This window comes from Melanostigma gelatinosum (genome assembly GCF_949748355.1).
Source record: "Melanostigma gelatinosum genome assembly, chromosome: 16".
Lineage (NCBI taxonomy): Eukaryota > Metazoa > Chordata > Actinopteri > Perciformes > Zoarcidae > Melanostigma > Melanostigma gelatinosum.
Window position 1 is genome coordinate 12,820,684 of NC_136649.1, and position 17,733 is coordinate 12,838,416.

At 44.7% G+C, this 17,733-nt stretch overlaps 1 protein-coding gene across 4 annotated transcripts in view; it reads left to right on the forward strand.

Annotated features, from left to right (window-relative positions):
• The first annotated feature begins 2,432 nt into the window (after positions 1 to 2,432).
• Positions 2,433 to 17,733, forward strand: part of fermt2 (FERM domain containing kindlin 2) — a 38,777-nt gene continuing 23,476 nt past the window's right edge. For all 4 annotated transcript variants that reach the window (XM_079286915.1, XM_079286916.1, XM_079286917.1 and 1 more), the window contains exons 1-3: positions 2,433 to 2,638; positions 3,996 to 4,153; positions 15,643 to 15,876. In XM_079286915.1, the coding sequence (XP_079143041.1) occupies positions 3,997 to 4,153; positions 15,643 to 15,876 (391 nt within the window). In that variant the 5' untranslated portion in view covers positions 2,433 to 2,638; position 3,996. The remainder of the gene's footprint in view (positions 2,639 to 3,995; positions 4,154 to 15,642; positions 15,877 to 17,733) is intronic.

Sequence of the window (17,733 nt, forward strand, 5' to 3'; positions counted from 1 at the left end):
GAGCCTGAAATCACCAGAGGACGATGGTCTCATTGCTCATTTCCAGCCTGGTTCAGGCGGAACAATAGAGCTATTTCGTCGTCTGAAACTCAGATCAGATTCTTTCCAAGGCACCCCTGGTGTGAATAACAAAGCTGACTTATGGATCATGAATAGGCCGCATTGTAGTCCACGAGCAGTCATGTCTTCCACATGAGTTAATCGCGCTTTTAATGCGGTTTAGCAACATCTGCAAAGGCCAGGCTGCACAGATGGGACAGTTTAGAACAGAGGTGATTCTCATACATCATGCATTTGGCCCTGCTGTTCTGTGCTTGTCCAGAAGAGGTCAGTCATCTATAGGTAATGCTGGAACAAAGACCTCCATTCACCATCTGTTGTCCAGCGCCCTTTCTCCATTCCTATTTCCATCTCTTGCCCATAACTTATTAATGAGCTATTTTGAGAACTGTTAATGCTCTCATTCATGACTTGATCGAAGGCTGTTTACATGCAGAAACTCACTCGTTTAATATCACCAACTACAATCCCAAAGCTTAAAAACGGACTCCTGCAGACGGTGTAGACCTCCCCTGACATCCTCCACCCATCTCTGCCTCACTCGTTCTCCTCTTCACCTCATCGTCATCGTCAGCAGCCAAGCCATGCTCTCCATCTGACTCTCCTGCTCTGCATCTGACTGACTCAAATGTTTACTCTGCAATTAAAACACGGCCTATAAAAGGCAACGGGTCGGGTGCCAGACACCGACGAGGGGGTCGGAGCTGCAGGGAGAGGAGTTATAAATCGCTTTGATGCCGGGCCGTGTAGTCTGCAGAACCAAGATTCCTGAGCTGGAGGACTGGAGCTGAGCGAGTTCACCGGCATACGGAGCCAGAAACACTTGATGATTCATGGGCCTCTGCAGACCACTTGGAGAGCGCGTGATGGAGTGTGTATTGTGGAAAGAGAGGAGACAGCAGCCTTTATTTCTCCCCCTCCCAGCTGATCATTTGCTTGAAACCATTCGTAAAGTGCCGTTATTCACCTGCAGCAGTGAAGACGTAAGCAGCAACCTGCAGACAATATCATTCCCCCCCCCCCCCCCCATTACAATTTGGAATTTGGCGCAAATAGGGAAAAGAAAACAAACACAAGATGTTGACATGCACTGAGGATTGTTCTCATAGTAACAGGGCTAGATGTCTAACGAATATTAGCAAAACAGGAGAAGGATGTTAATATGTGAAATTAGGTGAAGTACTATTCACTGTACTTACTTGGAAACACTGGCACATTACTTTCCATCGCTCCATCTTGTGAGAAGTTACATTTGTATGCAACTGTATGTATTACTTTCCAGAATGTAATTTTATATTCGAAAAAAAGAATTAAATATACAATTTCTTAACTTTAAAACCCAAAATAATTTGTGAAATATGTTTGGCAAACCTCCACCTGGACCAGCTATTCAGCATGCTGCTGTAAGATAATGTGTTGTGTCAGGGTTGAAAGTCTCTGGTTACCTTGGCTAATTTCTAAATGAATTAGTCTCCACTGAAAGGACAAGAAAAGTGGACAAACGCATAAAAGGGAGATTTTGGAGAAACTTTTCAGTTATTAAAACTGTAAAAGTGACAAAACCAGAGTTCCTTGTTATGTTTGTGCCGTTACTCTCGGGGCTAAAGCCCCAAAGGTCCCAGGATGCTGCTGTCAGGCTCAGCAACATTTTTGCCATAAAAGGCAGCTTGAGATCTTCACTGCATGTCCATCATCCACATTGAATGTTGTACTGTGGGCTGCAGTTTGAAGAAATATGCCAATTCTGCAAGTTTGTACACGTGTTTGCCTTAAATACTGTGTTGTTGAGAGTTATTTTATTCATCTTTTTTTCACAAAGCCAACAGTGATATTGACACTCACATGAACACATGTTTTTTGGCATATAGTTCTTAAAAGTATTTTAAGAAGGTAAATTGCCAGCACCTGTAATCACTACTTAAGGTCCAGAATAAGATTTTATATTCAATTAAATGAAGCAATGTTATGGATTTCTGTAGTTTAAACACCCCAAAATGTGGAAAGTGTTATACGAAACAAAAAAAATCACATGAACAGAAGTGGAAAATATTTTAGATCGTTTTTGACTGTTTGAAAATGTGTCAAGGCTGAATATCAGACCAGTTTACTGGCAAAACAATGATTAATTTATTGAAAAAGCATGACATGTATACCTACAAAGAGGCTCTCTGGTGAACAATAAAAAAGGTCAAAAGGGAAAAGTAACCCACGGTTCCTACTCCTGTGAAATCCCTCAATGTGTGTGTGTTAAATGTGTGTGTGTGTTAAATGTGTGTGTGGGGCCAGTAGGGGACCAGCAAAGCTCCCAGTATGAAAAGTGGGATTGGAGCGGTGACGTAATATGCTGCTGGAAAGAGGGAGGGAGAAAGAGAGACGGCTGGACTCCATTAAGCCGAAGCCTGCAGGAAAACTGTTTGGGATACTTCACTTCTTCAGCGACTTCTTCAGCGACTTCTTCGGGCTTTTCTTTCCGTTTTAATTGTCTCAAAAAGACGGTGTACATGATTTAAAGAGGGGGGGGACTTGTTCCGCACCGTGTAGTCGATTGTTTCAGTGGTTTCTTTTCGTCTTTGTGAAGGTGAGTACACAGATTTAAATGTTCCGTCCTCAAAGCTGCTAGTTCGCCGCTATGAAATATGAACATGTTTTGTTGTTGTCGTACCGCTTCTGGTACGTTTAACCCGCGCTTCAACGAACAACTCTTTTGCTAATTTTTAGCCGGTTTGTTTGATTTTTTTAAACACACTTTCCGCTTGAACTTCCGACTGAGTGAGCGTGCACGCAGCCGAGGAACTGTTGTACGGACTCTGCTTACATTAGTAACCCCTCTGCCTATTTGTAAGAGTGCCTTTACCGTTATTTTCTTTGTAACAGGTGAACTGGCACTTTATCGGAGATACTAGCGGCCAAAGGTCCTCGCTGAACTTGTAGCAGCGGTCCTACAGCCTTTTGTTTGCCGTGTTTATCGATTAGACTGCTGCTTTTTCATCTCCTGCCCGGACAAGATCACATCAAAAATGACAGATAGGCTATAATGTAACTTTTATTTTTTTTGGCAGTGACATCACACAACAGGGCGCGTCTTATTCCCAGCAAAGAGCACGAGGAGAGCCACAGCGAGGTTCACCTTCGTCCCTTTTTTTTTCTAAATCGTCCGTGAGGGTCAAATGTGCTTTAGTGAGCTAAGATATCTCATCTGCCGCCACTGTAGTGTGTTCATAACCGTATGCAAATGTTGGAGGAAGTACGTCATACTTGAATAGAGTGAAAGAAACAATAGCAGAATGGAAAAAATGCTCCATAAGCAACAAGTTCTGCTTTCAAAATGGTACTGTTCTCTATCTATCCATCTATCCATCTATCCATCCATCTATCTATCTATCTATCTATCTATCTATCTATCTATCTATCTATCTATCTATCTATCTATCTATCTATCTATCTATCTATCTATCTATCTATCTATCTATCTATATATATATATATATATATATATATATATATATATATATATATATATATATATATATATATCCCCCCTTTGTTCAAGCTCCACACCTCTGGTTTGTAAGGTTGGCTTTTAAGTATAAATCTGTATTCCCAGCCCAATGTGACACACAGTAACTCTGATGTCATCACTATGACGTCTTTAACACTTTTCAAAACTCTTCCCGGCGTTACACAACTGTTACAGCTTGAGTAGTACCAACCATGAGTAGTCTCCTGACTTTGATGTGCAGTGTTGCCTCCTAAGTGCACATGCACAGAAATATCAGCCCAGGGGTCGGCTTCGTATCTACCTTGCGTGCGTGGGGCTTTGCGCCACATGTATTACTTTCCAGAGGGTCAAAAATGTTTCTTTTCACTCCGGTGTGACAGAAATGTCAGCTGGGCCTTCTCCCCTTCTCTCTTGACGGTGTGGGTCTGTTTGGCAGGATGGCGCTGGACGGGATCCGGATGCCCGATGGCTGCTACGCCGACGGGACGTGGGAACTGAAGATGCATGTCACCGACCTCCACAGGGACGTGTCGCTGAGGGTAACCGGCGAAATCCACATCGGCGGAGTCATGCTGAAACTCGTGGAGAAACTAGGTACGTATGCATGCACGCTACTGCTGTGAAGGGGGCCACAGCAGTTCACTGTGGCTTTCCAAAGCAGCTGATCAATAGGCTTGAGCTTAGTCTTAATTGACCAATTTTGACGCGATAAAAATGACAGAAATCCACAGCGAGTCTTCAGATTTAAGCTGCAACAGAGTGGATATCGTTGGCAGTAAAACAAATCCCTTTCCTTTGACCTGATGACCCTCTACCTTGTGTCAATGGCGGACTTGTGTTATCTGTTCATATTTGTTGTAAGTGTACAAACTGTTTCTCAATACTGGCCAAAGTTTAGAACAAGACATTCTCCAACTTTGTCTTGTCTTGGAACTTAAAAGCGTGCTTTCTGCTGGGAACACTGAGAGAACGCGCATGAAATCAGAGGTTGGGAACAAGCAGCATTCTTCTCTTTGTAGATACAAGTAAACCCGTTTTGTTTGATGCATTTTCTGAATGTGCAGACTACATAATGAGTAATTATTTGTCTTTGACCCTTTTTGTTTGTAGCTCAAAACGCCTCTTACGAGTTTGTGGACTTTTCCTTTCAGAGGGTTAATATTCGTCTTTGTTACCATGCAGTGTATATGGGTCAGTAACTCAAGGTATAAAGAAACCATACACAACCCCTCCCACTGTATCATGCACTGTTCTGTAGCTGCAGTCACGCACTTCACAAGTTTGGGCATAAGGGTCCTCTGTTCCAGCCACTTGAACACTGCCCTGTTTCATGGAGGCTGGAGAGAGTTCACTGCTGGTGGCGGTGCGAATTGGGAGTGACAGTGTTGTGTGTTGAAAGTGCTCGAGCGCTCGGCATTCCTGCAGCGCTCCCAAGGTTTTATTCCCTGCCCGTGGTCCCGTTTTTAGCTCCCCTGTCAGAGCGCCTGCATAATTGAGCTCTTTGTTCTCTGCGGCCGTCTGTGCCGAGCAGCGTCCACGCCGGGCGAGTGCAGCGTTTGCCGGCGTGGGACGACATGAATCCATTGGTCCTCCGACCGCCAACGTCACTCACGACCCGGCCTTATCCATTGTTTGACTTGTGTTTGCGCTTTTTGTTCCGCTGTGGTTGAAGGGTGACCTTTCTGGATGCGACACCTTCTTCTGAGGTGTAGTGTGGGGAAAGTCTTTCAGTGGTGAAGGAAGTTGACCGGCTTTCTATTGTTTTCTTCATCCCTAATTTCTGTTTCCTTTTCTAGCTGTTTGCCGATGACCCTTTTTTAAGAATCTTTTATGGATTCCGGCTGTTTGAGATCATGACGTCCACAGTTTTTTGATTTTGTTTACCGTTTTGGCTGTTGGTTGTTGTTGCACCAAAGTGAAATAACAGGACGTGGGTCTGCATGGCGCTTCCACTGTCTTATCAAGAGAAATGCTGTAATTCCAGCCTCGGTTACTGTTATTCAACTTCCCTCCGCATTATTGTACTACTACCACCTTTACTGCAGTTAAATTAGCTTACTGTAGTATGCCTGAAGGTAATCGACCCTCTGACTGAGAAGCAGAGCTCACATCAAACTGCTCTATGAGAGTGTTTTGGTGGACGTTTCATTCGACTGCCGTCTCCCTCCTACCCTCAGTCAACACGTTGTTTTCCGCGGTAATCATTAACCCGGCGACAACGTGGGTTTTCCACATGGCCACACACTGCAGGGGAGCTGTACACTATCCATGTGACGCACAATATTTAGCATTTGGAACAGGCGATGATGTGCTTTTCGGTAGCAGAGAAATTCTTTATGCTCATTTGGGATAGATTGGACGAAGCTCTTGATTCAAATCTGTCCAAAGAAATAAAATCTTAAACATGATTTTTCAGTGACCTCCACCCAGCGATGTATTCATGTCATTTGTTTGCAATCTGAGGTGAGAGGAAACAATCCGCGCAAATGAATGAGTTACATTATCAATCAAAATGTATTTGTATAGCACTTTTTAAAATACAACAAAGGTTGTGCTGAGATTAAAGAAACTGGTAAGCCAACAGGTCTTTCTATTGCCTGTAACCTGTCTCGAAACCTCCCAGCATGCACTGGTGATGACAGTGCTGCACACTCACTGCACACCTCTGTCGCATACTCGCTGTTGGAGCTGCTGATTGCTCGGACATGTCGGTTAGTGGTTATACATAGACACTGTACCATGTGCACGTACACATGGTGCCGTGAGAAGGGACGCAGATACCACAGAGTTTTGGCCGGCGATGCGTCAGCCTCACATTCAAAAGGACATCCTGGCGCTATGTGACAAATCTGTCTCTCCGTCTGTCCCTCCCCGCTCTCTCTCGGACACTCCAAAATGAAGGACCTCTTGTGATTCAGTAATGGCTTTCCATGACGGTGCTTTTGTCTTTTTCTTCTATCAAACATGTGTTGCAGGAGCAGTATGTGTTTGTGAGTCAGCTGTTCTCTGTACGATGTATCCCGCATCCATTTTTCAACTCCTTCCTGTGAGTCTTTTCGTCCACATTGGAGGCTCAAATGGCCTTGGATAATGGATTAAACAGACAAATGCCAGGAAGGCACTTAGCTATTGATCACGGTCGCGAACGCTGCTTCTATCCCCCCCCCCCTTGCAACCCTCCAAAGAGAGCAGTATTTAAAGCCAGCTGATTCACCGCCTCCTGGTTTCTCCCCCCCCCCCCCCGTGAGCCTTTCATCGCTCTTTGCTTACCATCACTTCTGCTTTCTGAGTGTTTTTCCTCTCTAAAAGCTAATGTTGCCATTGAGATGGGAAAACAAATATTGCACAAACAACAACATTAGCTGGTGAGCGATTTACTGGATTTCAAGCGATTGTTCCCAAAGTTACGTTGCTTTTAAATCTGGTAAACTGTGGTTTACGGCAAGTGCTTCAGGTATCAATGTTTCACACGCATACAGTGTTATTTTGCACACACTTGAGGTGGAAAGGCCAATTTGTTTTCCATGCCCCTTCGAGTCAAGGCCTCCGACTTTCAAGCCTGTCCAACCCATAGATAGGAATACCACATTTTAGCTAATTGTGCAAACCACTGAAAAAGCAAGTCATGGAATGAGCAGCTGGTGAATGTAAATGATGGAGTATGTTGTTCCTTTGCTGGAGATACACTGGTTGCGTTGGCTCTGCTTTGCCTCACACAAGACAGCTGAGGGCAGAGGGACTGGATGGAGAAGAAAATGGGAGGGAAAGAGGGGGGGGGGGGATTGTGAGGAGTGAGAAGTGCCGGAGCCTTCTCGCTGTGTCTCTCCTTCCCGTTGTGACGTTAGCCACGCTGCTAAAAATTCCATAAAAGTCTTCGATGAAGCAGGAAATGACTTCCAGTGTTTGGCATGTTGTTCTCCGGTCGCTGCAGTCATTGCTGGATTTGTCCACGCCCCCCCCCCCCCCCCTCTCCCTCTCATTCCCACTTCATCTCATTATGTTTTGTGGAAAATGGACATTTTTTTTGACAGCCATTTCTTACTGTTTGACACGATCGGCTCCTCCGGCCACGTAGCGAGGCTTGACAATCGATGGGAAACCTTGAAGTACACATTGTTCCCGGTTCTCGTGTCTTCTGAACCAGGTTCCTGTGTGCTGATTCTTCAATGTTCCATGAATAGAACTTCAGCGAACTAATTGGTCCAGTGTGACTCTTTGATAGTTCATGTGGTTGTTTCCAGCGAGGGGGCTATGCAGTTTTTTGGCTGCCGTACCGCCAGCCGGCCGCAGGAAAAAACTTTCCCCCTTCATGACAGAGAAAATGTGTAATTTGTGTCTACATATTGACCTACATATTCACATCGCAAGTGAATCGGCGAAAGTCCTTTCTACCCCAGAGGCACCTCTAATAAAACAGCAAGTTAAAGCTATAATGTTCAATAAGAAGGGACTTTAATGTTTCTTCTGGGCAACTTCGATTTTCAGCTATTTGAACTGTGTCCTTTTTTTTTTCAAAACAATTTTTTTTTTTTTGCGACGTCAAGATAGTGTCTGCTGGCGGTTGTGATGACCAGAGGGAGATGGCTTCGCTTTTGACAATGGAGCGCAGGTTTCATTAGGAAACAGACGCGATTTAACACAGGATGCTGAACTTCCTCTGGGCTTTTTTTAATGTGCCTTGTGCCTTCCTTGCGTTCCCGCCTTCCTGCCCTCTGTATGTTTCTTTTTTAAAGGATATGATTGTGTTGGGCTGAGGGGAAAGATGGCTCTTCAGTCCCTACAGAGAGCGAGATGAAGAGCTGCGATACTGTAGCCCCGTCTGTCTCGATGACGTGAGAGCTGTGAACATCTCAAAGATTCATCGTCGCACACCAGGAGAGCGGGACATTTCTTTTGATGGACGTCTGTAAGCACTTCCCCCTCGCCTCAGCTCGCCATTGCACACGGTACAGATATGTCACCGTGTGCAATGAGACTCATCGATTTTTGGACTGTGGAGCCATCCTAAATGTCTGGCGTTACGAAGTGAGAAACGTCCTGGCAGCCTGTGTGATCATCCTGCTCTCTAATCGCTCAAGACAGGAAGTAGTTAGCCTAAGTAGCGGTCCTGCCCAGGCCAGAGCTTTCCTGTTTCACTCGCAAGATGCTACAGTGATTGTGCTGTTCTGTGCTCAAGACTTGCAGCATATGTTCACATAGACAGCACCTTGCCTATACATTTACAGACATCAGTGTTTCCCACATAGAGAGAGTTCATTTATCAGCTACAACCTAACATGTTTTTTTTTAAATTATGTTTATTCATTTCTTCCGGTCAATATTCTGCCCGGCAGTGCAGGCGGTGGATTGAATGAAAAGCGAGTAAAGGACGATCTTATTAGTCATGTTTGACATCTTAAACGTGCAGTGGGACAAACCTTCATGGCACCTGTGTTGCTTTTTGTCCCTCTCGCCTTCCTGTAGTGGCAGGCGCCGCAGTAGATCCATTGGAAGGAAATGTTAGAGCAGCACATTGTTGTAACAACACACACACACCTGTGTGCGAATGGAGTAAACTGATAGGATGTTTTTGTTGAGGTTCTCAGCCTCCTTTTCATTCATTTAAACTTTCCCCTGCCTCGCAGTCAGTCTCTGTGCAAAGCAGCAAGTGAGCTGTTGGTTTTCATAATGAGGCTTTATTATTGTGACAGAGCTCAACTTGTTCAAAGGATTTCATTACAACTCTGTCACTCCTTGAAATTTAAACATTATTGAAATTCCAGGCTATTTAAAGCTGAAATTGTTTCCCTCGTTTAATTTTTTCCATAGCAGGTGTATTTGTCAGTAAAATGTCTCAAAATAAGAGATTCACCGATTTACAATTTTCTTGGCAGATTCATTTTAATTTTTTTCTGTTGACGTTTGACCTGCATATTCTGATTCTTCCTTTAATTTCCAAGAACTATAATCAACAGCAAGGCTCCAAACTATTCTAAAAGTTATCCTTTTACTTTGTTATTGTCATCTATAGTAGTTATTTGCCTAGAACACGCATTTCAAATGATAAGGAAATAACTAATTGTATTAAAAAAATACTTGCTTTGATTAAAACAACTATCTTTCAATAATAATTGAATAATGAATGAATAACAATATACCTATAAGCTATATGTTATCTTCACTCGCGCTCAGGAAGTAGCACAACGATGTCACGTGTGTGAATACGTGACCAGCAACAAAACAGAAATAAGATCCGGTCGATGAGTTGAAAACCTTCTGGTTGCGATCGGCAGCCTGTCAATCAGTGCATCTCGACTCAAAATGATGAAAAACGTTAGCACAAGTCTACAAATTGCTAGACAGTCAAACAAAGCACTACATTTACAATTCATATTGAAAAGAAACAAGCAGAACATTTTTATATTAATTAGCTGTAACTAGGAAAGTTTTTGTACATGAAAGTGAAGAATTGATTATCCGATTAGTCTGCTCATTTATTAATTGACATATCAGGTAATTGTGCCAGTGTCAGTAGATTGACCAAATATTTAACTTAAAGAAAGTTGTCAAAGGGGTTTCTAGGGAAGTTCAGCTAGAAGAAGCGTCGGCAGGGCGTCTCTTCCCGGTCCTGAGGGGACGTCTTGCAGGATGCATTCATGGATAGGACAGATGAATACTGTCTATCTGCTCCATTGATCTCAGTCACAGAGTTTCTTTGTAATGTCATTATTCCACCAGTTCCCTGAATACTTAATTGTATAAAGCTGTGTCAGGGCGGAGGGGGGGGGGGGGGAAGAGTACCCCCACTGTTTTGCTGTGTTTGTATTATGACACAAATGGATACAAACTGTCTCTAAGGAGGTTTGTGTAATAGCCCCTCCTGGCCTCTCCTCATGCATCAAAGCCTGTTCCACTCTCTTCTTACTCGAACAGGCTGGATGTTCCCAGATTTCCCGTTAAGATGTCCGACTCATTCCATTTTAAAGGAAACATCCTTTATTGTCTTTTACTGAGTATAAGGCATGATTCTGCCTCGACCACCTCAGCTGTAGCAAAGCAGGCTAATCACATCCTTTTTGGAGACCTGCACCGTGATGCAACAAAGGTTCTACCATCTAGATTTGTCTAGATGGTAGATCTGTCTGTGGTGAAGTAGTCGTGGTGGTAGAACACTTTTGAATAGAATCAATATCCGTCTGACCCAGTGTCCCCTGACTCATTTTAGGCCAGCCATGACCTCTTAAAGGATCCCTCACTATATATTACCAACACAGGGCTCAACCTCGGTGAACCTGTGTTTCTTTGTCCTGCAGCCTAAAAAGCCTAAATGGCACCACTAAGTGTCTCTTTGTCTAAATGCTTTGTCAGGTAAAGTTAGACAGCTTGAAAGGGTTCAGGTCTGTTTTTGCATATTTAATGACCGCGATAAATTGCCTGTTTGATTTACTGTTGGCAGAATGCTGAAATAAGCTCAGCGGCGGAGAGTGGGCGTACGCCGTTGTGTATCAGATGGAACCGTTGCATCAGTTTATCTGTTAAACAGTCGTCACGAGTCCAGAAACGAGTTTGTCTGCTGCAGATCTTCCCCCTGTGATCCTGTCTGTCTGTACCTCATGTCTGCCACGCAGATATTGTCATCACCTGTCTCTGTCTACCTTGTTCTATACATGTTGGGTGCGTCTGATGTTGATGCTATCTTGTTCCGACCGCACAAGCAAGCGAATGCCTAAAGACTTTACAGCAGATCTAGGGGAATAAGCTGCGAGAGAGATGATGAATAAGACTGACGAACCTGCAGCTCTGTCTTTGTTGTGTATGAAAACAAGTTGTCGCCTCGCACCACTGCCCCCCCCCCCCCCCTCCGGCTTCAGCCAGGAGTCACCAAGGAAACGGCGTGACCCGCCTCACCTAGCTGTAATGTTTCTGTCAGCTGATGGCTGGAAATGACAAAGCCTTGCACTGCATGTCCTTGGTTATCATCACTGATTGGCTAACAGCTGTGAAAACGTCCTGAGCTGTAAGTGTGTTCACTCTTTAATCGCCTTTATCAGTGATGCTGGAGATGAGCCTGGATTTATCTTTGGGTGTCTGCTGACTGCGATGAGTCATTGCGTGCACAGGCAACAGCAAGGACGTGTTGCTCTCCAGTCCAAAGCCCACTGCCCAGTCTCAATAATGAGGAAATGTGTTCTTCTCATTCAAAATGTATCATTAGCGCTTCAACTGATCAGAAAATCAACTCAAGAAGTGTGCATCTTACCTAATTTTGTTTAATTCCGATTAACCAATGCTGTGTCTCAACTTAAGTTCTTCCTTTATTTTTAAAGCGGGCAAACAAGCAGGGTGACCATCATTGTCGAATGTTGGCGGTAAACCTCCGCGATGTTGCAATTTGCCATTAAATCAAAGGAGCAGTCAGCTGTTGCGATCGTCATGTCCAGTAAGTGCACAACGGCTGTGTTCGATTTGAGACTGATGAAACGACCCTGATGAAATTCATGCACTAAGTGCACAATGTACGACATGGAAGTCTACGCAGCACTGCATCGCTGTGTTGTTCTGATTTTACTGAAATATCACACAGGATTTCCAAATTCGCAGAGTGAAAACCAGTTAAATACAGCTTTCTGATTGCAAAAATAACCAAGTAATGTTTACAGAACCATAAAACTACAAGGCAGACTGCTGAGTGTCCTCGGCTAGTGTGTGTGTGTGTGCGTGTGTGTGTGTGTGTGTGTGTGTGTGTGTGTCAGTAGATGCATTCTGTCTGTCTTAGGCGTAAAGACAGTGTTTCAATGTCATACGGTAAAACCGGAGCTGCATGTAAACTCCTCCTCACGCTTGCCTGCTATGTCTCCTATTATTTTGTCCTCTGCTCATCCTCCGTCCTCATCATCTCTTCGGTCGTCCCGTCCCCTCCCCCTCACAGTCGGGCCTCCATAAACATAGCTGCCTCCTAATATAAACACCACAGATACTCGAGGAGGGGAGGCATTGAGAGAGCGATGGGGAGGAGAGGCAAGGAGGAACAATTCAGTTTCCCGAATTATTCCAAATAAAGCCCTGCAATAGCGGTACTTTTGGCTTTCTATACAATCATTTAAGCACCAAGTGCTCTTTGTGTTTTGTTTTTTATTGCTTTGTTGAATATGCAGAATGAGCCCATGTCTTTTCAAAGCAGTGTTTCTCACTGAGGTATCAAAGCAGAATGAAGTGGTCTCGTTAGAGAGCTACGGTGGTGAATGAAAATAACTCAGTTTGACACAATTTATGGATTAATTGAGCTTGTTAAAGCGCGCACACACGCACAAACACACGGAACTAATGTAGTTAATGGAAGGATAACGACACCCTCCCTTCCTCAAATCCCCAAACCAGTACGTGTACACACACACACACACGCACACACACTATCTGTATCATCTTTCACATCCTGCAGAGGTCATAAAACATGGTTTTCCTATTCTGCCCCCCCCCCCTTGTCTTTCAAGCCCTCTTTGCACGCACACACACACGCATATCACTCTATTGACGAGCTGTGGGTCCACATTTCATGTACCCAATTACTTAGGCCCCCGCTCCTGGCTGCTGCATTACGTCAGGCTTGGCAGGCTGTATTTTTAGCTTGGAGATGCCATTGGCCCTCTCTCCCTCCCTCCCTCCCCTATAGATTGAGTTACCACCTTGTTGCTGAAAGAACCCAATGGATGCCACGTGAACTGCCCTTGGCCAATCGCAACACATCGAACCACTGCGTGATGACTCAAGCGAGCAGAAAGGAAAGGCTATGTTCAATAAGGTTTTGGCGGTGGGCGGGGACAAAAACGCTGGCGCAGGGTCCATCGAGACCGTGTTGAGGGCAACTGGGACCGGCCAAGGCCTTGCCACAGGCTGTATGGTGGTCGTGCATGCTGAGTATGAGGACGTTCCTATAGAACGCGGTCTGTGGTGAAGACCGGAGTGCCAAATGTTAATGCTAGCTGTTCTGCATCGCTCCCAGACACCAGAAATTACACGGCCGAAAGAGGAAAAACTGTGAGCAGTTATGAAAATACATTTTCGGTCTATTTTCAATTTTCCTCTCTCCTTACTCCCTCTTATTATTTCAGCCTTTAATAGCTGCAGGGCACTTAAGGGAGCCGTTTGCTTGACGGTAAGCAATGAAGTTGTGTTGTGCACAGCTGACTCATCAGAATGGAGCGATGACAGCTAGACCCCCCCCATGCTGCAGGAGTAACTCACACAGGGTCCCGGAGAAAGAAGCGTGGAATGTTTAGAAGAAGAGAAAGAAAGCGTGGAATGTTTTCTCTCAAGTACCAAGTGTTTGTCCTCGCAGTAAACGGTATAACACCCAACAGCTTGACAAACAAGTCCTCCCCAAACTCAATTCACACGGCCCGGGGCCTTCACAATGACATCTTGCATTGAGATGCTGGTGGCCGCTCTTCTTTTTCAAATGTTCCCTCCCCCTTCTTAATCGCCAGTGTAATCTCTTCCTCATCCCAGTTTGCTTTGCTCGCATCACAGCGGTCTTATTTCCTGGTTCTAAGCAGCCAATCCGCTAATCCCGTTCATTCGGCTTTTAGACGGGATCAGCAGGAGAGTGTCAACAATGCGTATGTAAAGTTAAGGTCGGGGAAAACAATGGCGGCGCATGGACACCGAGGGCCACTCGAGGTTTAGGTTACCATGACACCAAGCTGTTTTGGCAGTCTTATCTAAGCTAAAAGCCAACAGTTCTATTTTATTTATTTATTTTTCTCAACAATTAATTGATAAATCACAAGTTGCAGCCCTACAGTAAAGTACTGAAGTATTATTGAGAGATACATTGTGGCAGGCAGGTCCTCACGTTAAGAGTTGGCAATTATTATTTGAATCCTGAATCAGGGTATATGCATTCAAACTATTGCTGACACTGCAGTGCGTGTGTGTGTGTGTGTATATATGTTGAAACGGTTCAGATCAACTGTTTTGATTGAAGGATGACGAAGCAAACGCACGTCTGTGCCGGGACACAGTGACTCTGAAAGGAGACAGAGGATAGGCTGGAGACTACGTGGGCGGAGGAAATGAGACACTGCTTTCGGAAGTGCCTTCCTGGACTAATGAAGTAATGACATCACTACATGTCCTCTGGGGGAGGACATCTGAAAGTATAACAGGCTAAAAACTTAAGGTGTATTCACTCCGTCTCAAAGATCACAGTCTACTGAGGCTTTTACACTTAACACTTAAAAAGTGAAGAAAACCTTTTTTTCTTTTTTCTTTAGCTCGTCGGCCTGCTATTCTCTTTTGACCTACTTTCGCAATTTTGCAAATGTGGCGCATTAACGTGATCCACAGATAAGAAATGGATGCAAAGGAGCTCTCACTCTCTTGAGAGTGGGAGATGCTGCCTTTTCCACTTGTACCTCTCGCTCGCTCTCTCTCTCTCTCTCTGAAGTGATTGGCAGCTGAAACACAACTTCAGTGCCGCTCGTATAGAAACCAGAGCAAGGTGATCTTCAGCAACAGCTGCTTTGATTTCCCGTAAATCCCTGCAGTTATTTTACCTTCCCCTTGAAGTCGGACACACACACCATGAGACCACAGGTTGGCACCCATTGTTCCTGAGCCCCTGCGGAGCGAAAGCCCGGGAGCTATGTGGGGTTTTGGGTGGCTTGTGTCTGCTTTAGAGGGATCACGGTGTGACTTTTGAACAAAGAGGGAGGTATGAACCCGATATCTCCCGCAGTGTCGCACGAACAGCCGTGTCTTTCACGCATTGAGTCGTCTCCTCCCTCTCACTTTGACTTCACCGCCCCAGTGCAAACCTTTTCTGTGCCCCCTACCGCCCCTTCACCCCAAACGTGACCCTCTGCCCTGGAGGGACATATTTTGAGCTCAGTACAGTGTGATGGTTACAGGCTGAGCGCTCTAGTTACACTTTCCATTTGCAAACAACATCGTCACCTTGCTGTCAGTGGATAAAAATGGCGACTGGAATAGCGCTTTAGCAAAGGGACCGCTAGTAACTTTCAGTCTTTTGCTGTGTTTTTATCGTTCATCGCTGCAGTCATTGTTACCAAAAACTCATCCACTTTTCTTCCCCTCCTTCATAGATGTGAAGAAGGATTGGTCCGACCACGCTTTGTGGTGGGAGAAGAAGAAGACGTGGCTGTTGAAAACCCATTGGACGTTGGACAAGTACGGCATCCAGGCCGACGCCAGGCTGCTGTTCACGCCGCAGCACAAGCTGCTGCGCCTCCAGCTGCCCAACATGAAGCACATGAAGGTCAAAGTCAACTTCTCGGACCGCGTCTTCAAGGCCGTGTCCGACATCTGCAAGACTTTCAGTAAGTGGAGCGACTGACTCATTTACAGGACAGCTGGCTGGGAAATGTTCATGATGTTAGCCAAGATGTGGGGAACATGTGAGATGAGGTGTGACTGATTGGCAGAGAGTTCTGGGCACGAGTGTGTAGAGTCTACACGGCCCTGCTGAAGGTGCCCGCCCTGCTGAACCGAAAACATCTCCCAGTAAGACTATTTTTGAAAAGGCTCTGGAAGTGCTCCACATCAAACATGGCTAATCGTGTCCTTCCTCACGTTGTTTTTCATCCCTGGCAATTTGTTGTTTATTAAACACACTCTGAGCTCTGCATGCTGGAGTTGCGTCTCCTGACTGGTCGTCCACCGTTTGCTCTGCAGTCGTGTCCTTTGGAACCTGGGCTCCATCGGCCTCACAGTGATGTTTAGTAAACAGAGATTATCAATCTGTCTCAGGCTTATAACACAGATACACACCAAAGCATACATCGCTCAGTGTTTTGCTTACCTACTGTCTCTTCCACTAATATCATGTCCAAATTGAACTATCCCCAAGGGTCACACACACACACACACACACACACACACACACACACACACACACACTCTATCGGTATCTGCCATCGCTGGCACCACCATGTTCTATCAGAGACGGAGACCTTTTCCTCAGCTCAGACCTCGCTGTCTGCCTATTCGCGGTGCAAAAGCTCAGAAACATGAGTCTTGTTCCGGAAAAAAAAAAGTCCCGTTCTGAAAAAAAAGCAACTTTTCAGATATTGACGTGCGAAATAATCGCACCAAAAATAAAAAATGCTTCTGCTGTGTTAAGGCCTTTTAGTCACCAGTCTCCAGCAGGATTCACAGGTTCGGAGAACCCTCACCAATATAACCAGGAAGGGTCATAACACACCTGTTATGTCTCTGTCACTGGCAGGATCAACAGGCAGGATCAGGGGCCCCAGTGGCAGCGCTCCTGCTTCTATTGGCCTCTACAGGTAGCACTAGACCTTGTTTTTCATATGGCAGGAATGGAGCTTTACATTTCAATGGGGTCAGACGCAGTTATATTAAAACGAAAAGGCCAAATAGCACATAGTGTAACAATACAAAGGGACTGTTTTTTGAAAGCAGAGGTGGGGAGGCGGGGGAGAAACAGGCCTGTAGCCTTTCAGGCCTAGTTAGGAATGCGTCTGCTGCTTCTGTAATGAATCTATTTCAGCTTCTTAGAAATTCAGGACAAATTGCTTTTGGCTGACATGGTGCGTGCCAGGATGTCGCAAGACATCAGTGGCTGTTTAACTGTGCATTACTGCATGCAAAACGCGGAAACTTGTGCCAACGGGACAGTCGGACCGTTCTTGACGAACCGTGAGTATGACCGCTGACTTACAGCTGCTCTGGACTGGAAGTAGGGCTGGGCGATATGGCCTAAAAAAAAAATCTCCGATTTTTTTACAAAAAATCCGATTCACGATTTAAATCGATTTTTTCCCCCAAAATTTTTTGCAGATGACAGAAGCTGTTGAAAACAATTTTTTATTTTATTTTGTGATGATTTTCCCAAGTAGGTTGATAAAAATAAAGTGCAAACAAAACCTGAACATTGTAGGAAGGTGCCTGTAGTATACAAAAAGTATTTCGTCACTCTTTTGTTTCCCTGAATCATTTAAATATAAAATTAAATTAAACATAACATTAAATGGCATTAAATAGTAGCCTTCCATTGTAAACAACTGTGCAAATGTAACTTTTTTACAGTAAGCTTTTCTAACTGAATACACTGCACTGATACATTTTATTTCATGCTGTGTTTGTATGTGACCCTTTAACATTCACATTTTCAAAAGTGCAACATCTGATCTAACATCAACATAACATATTTT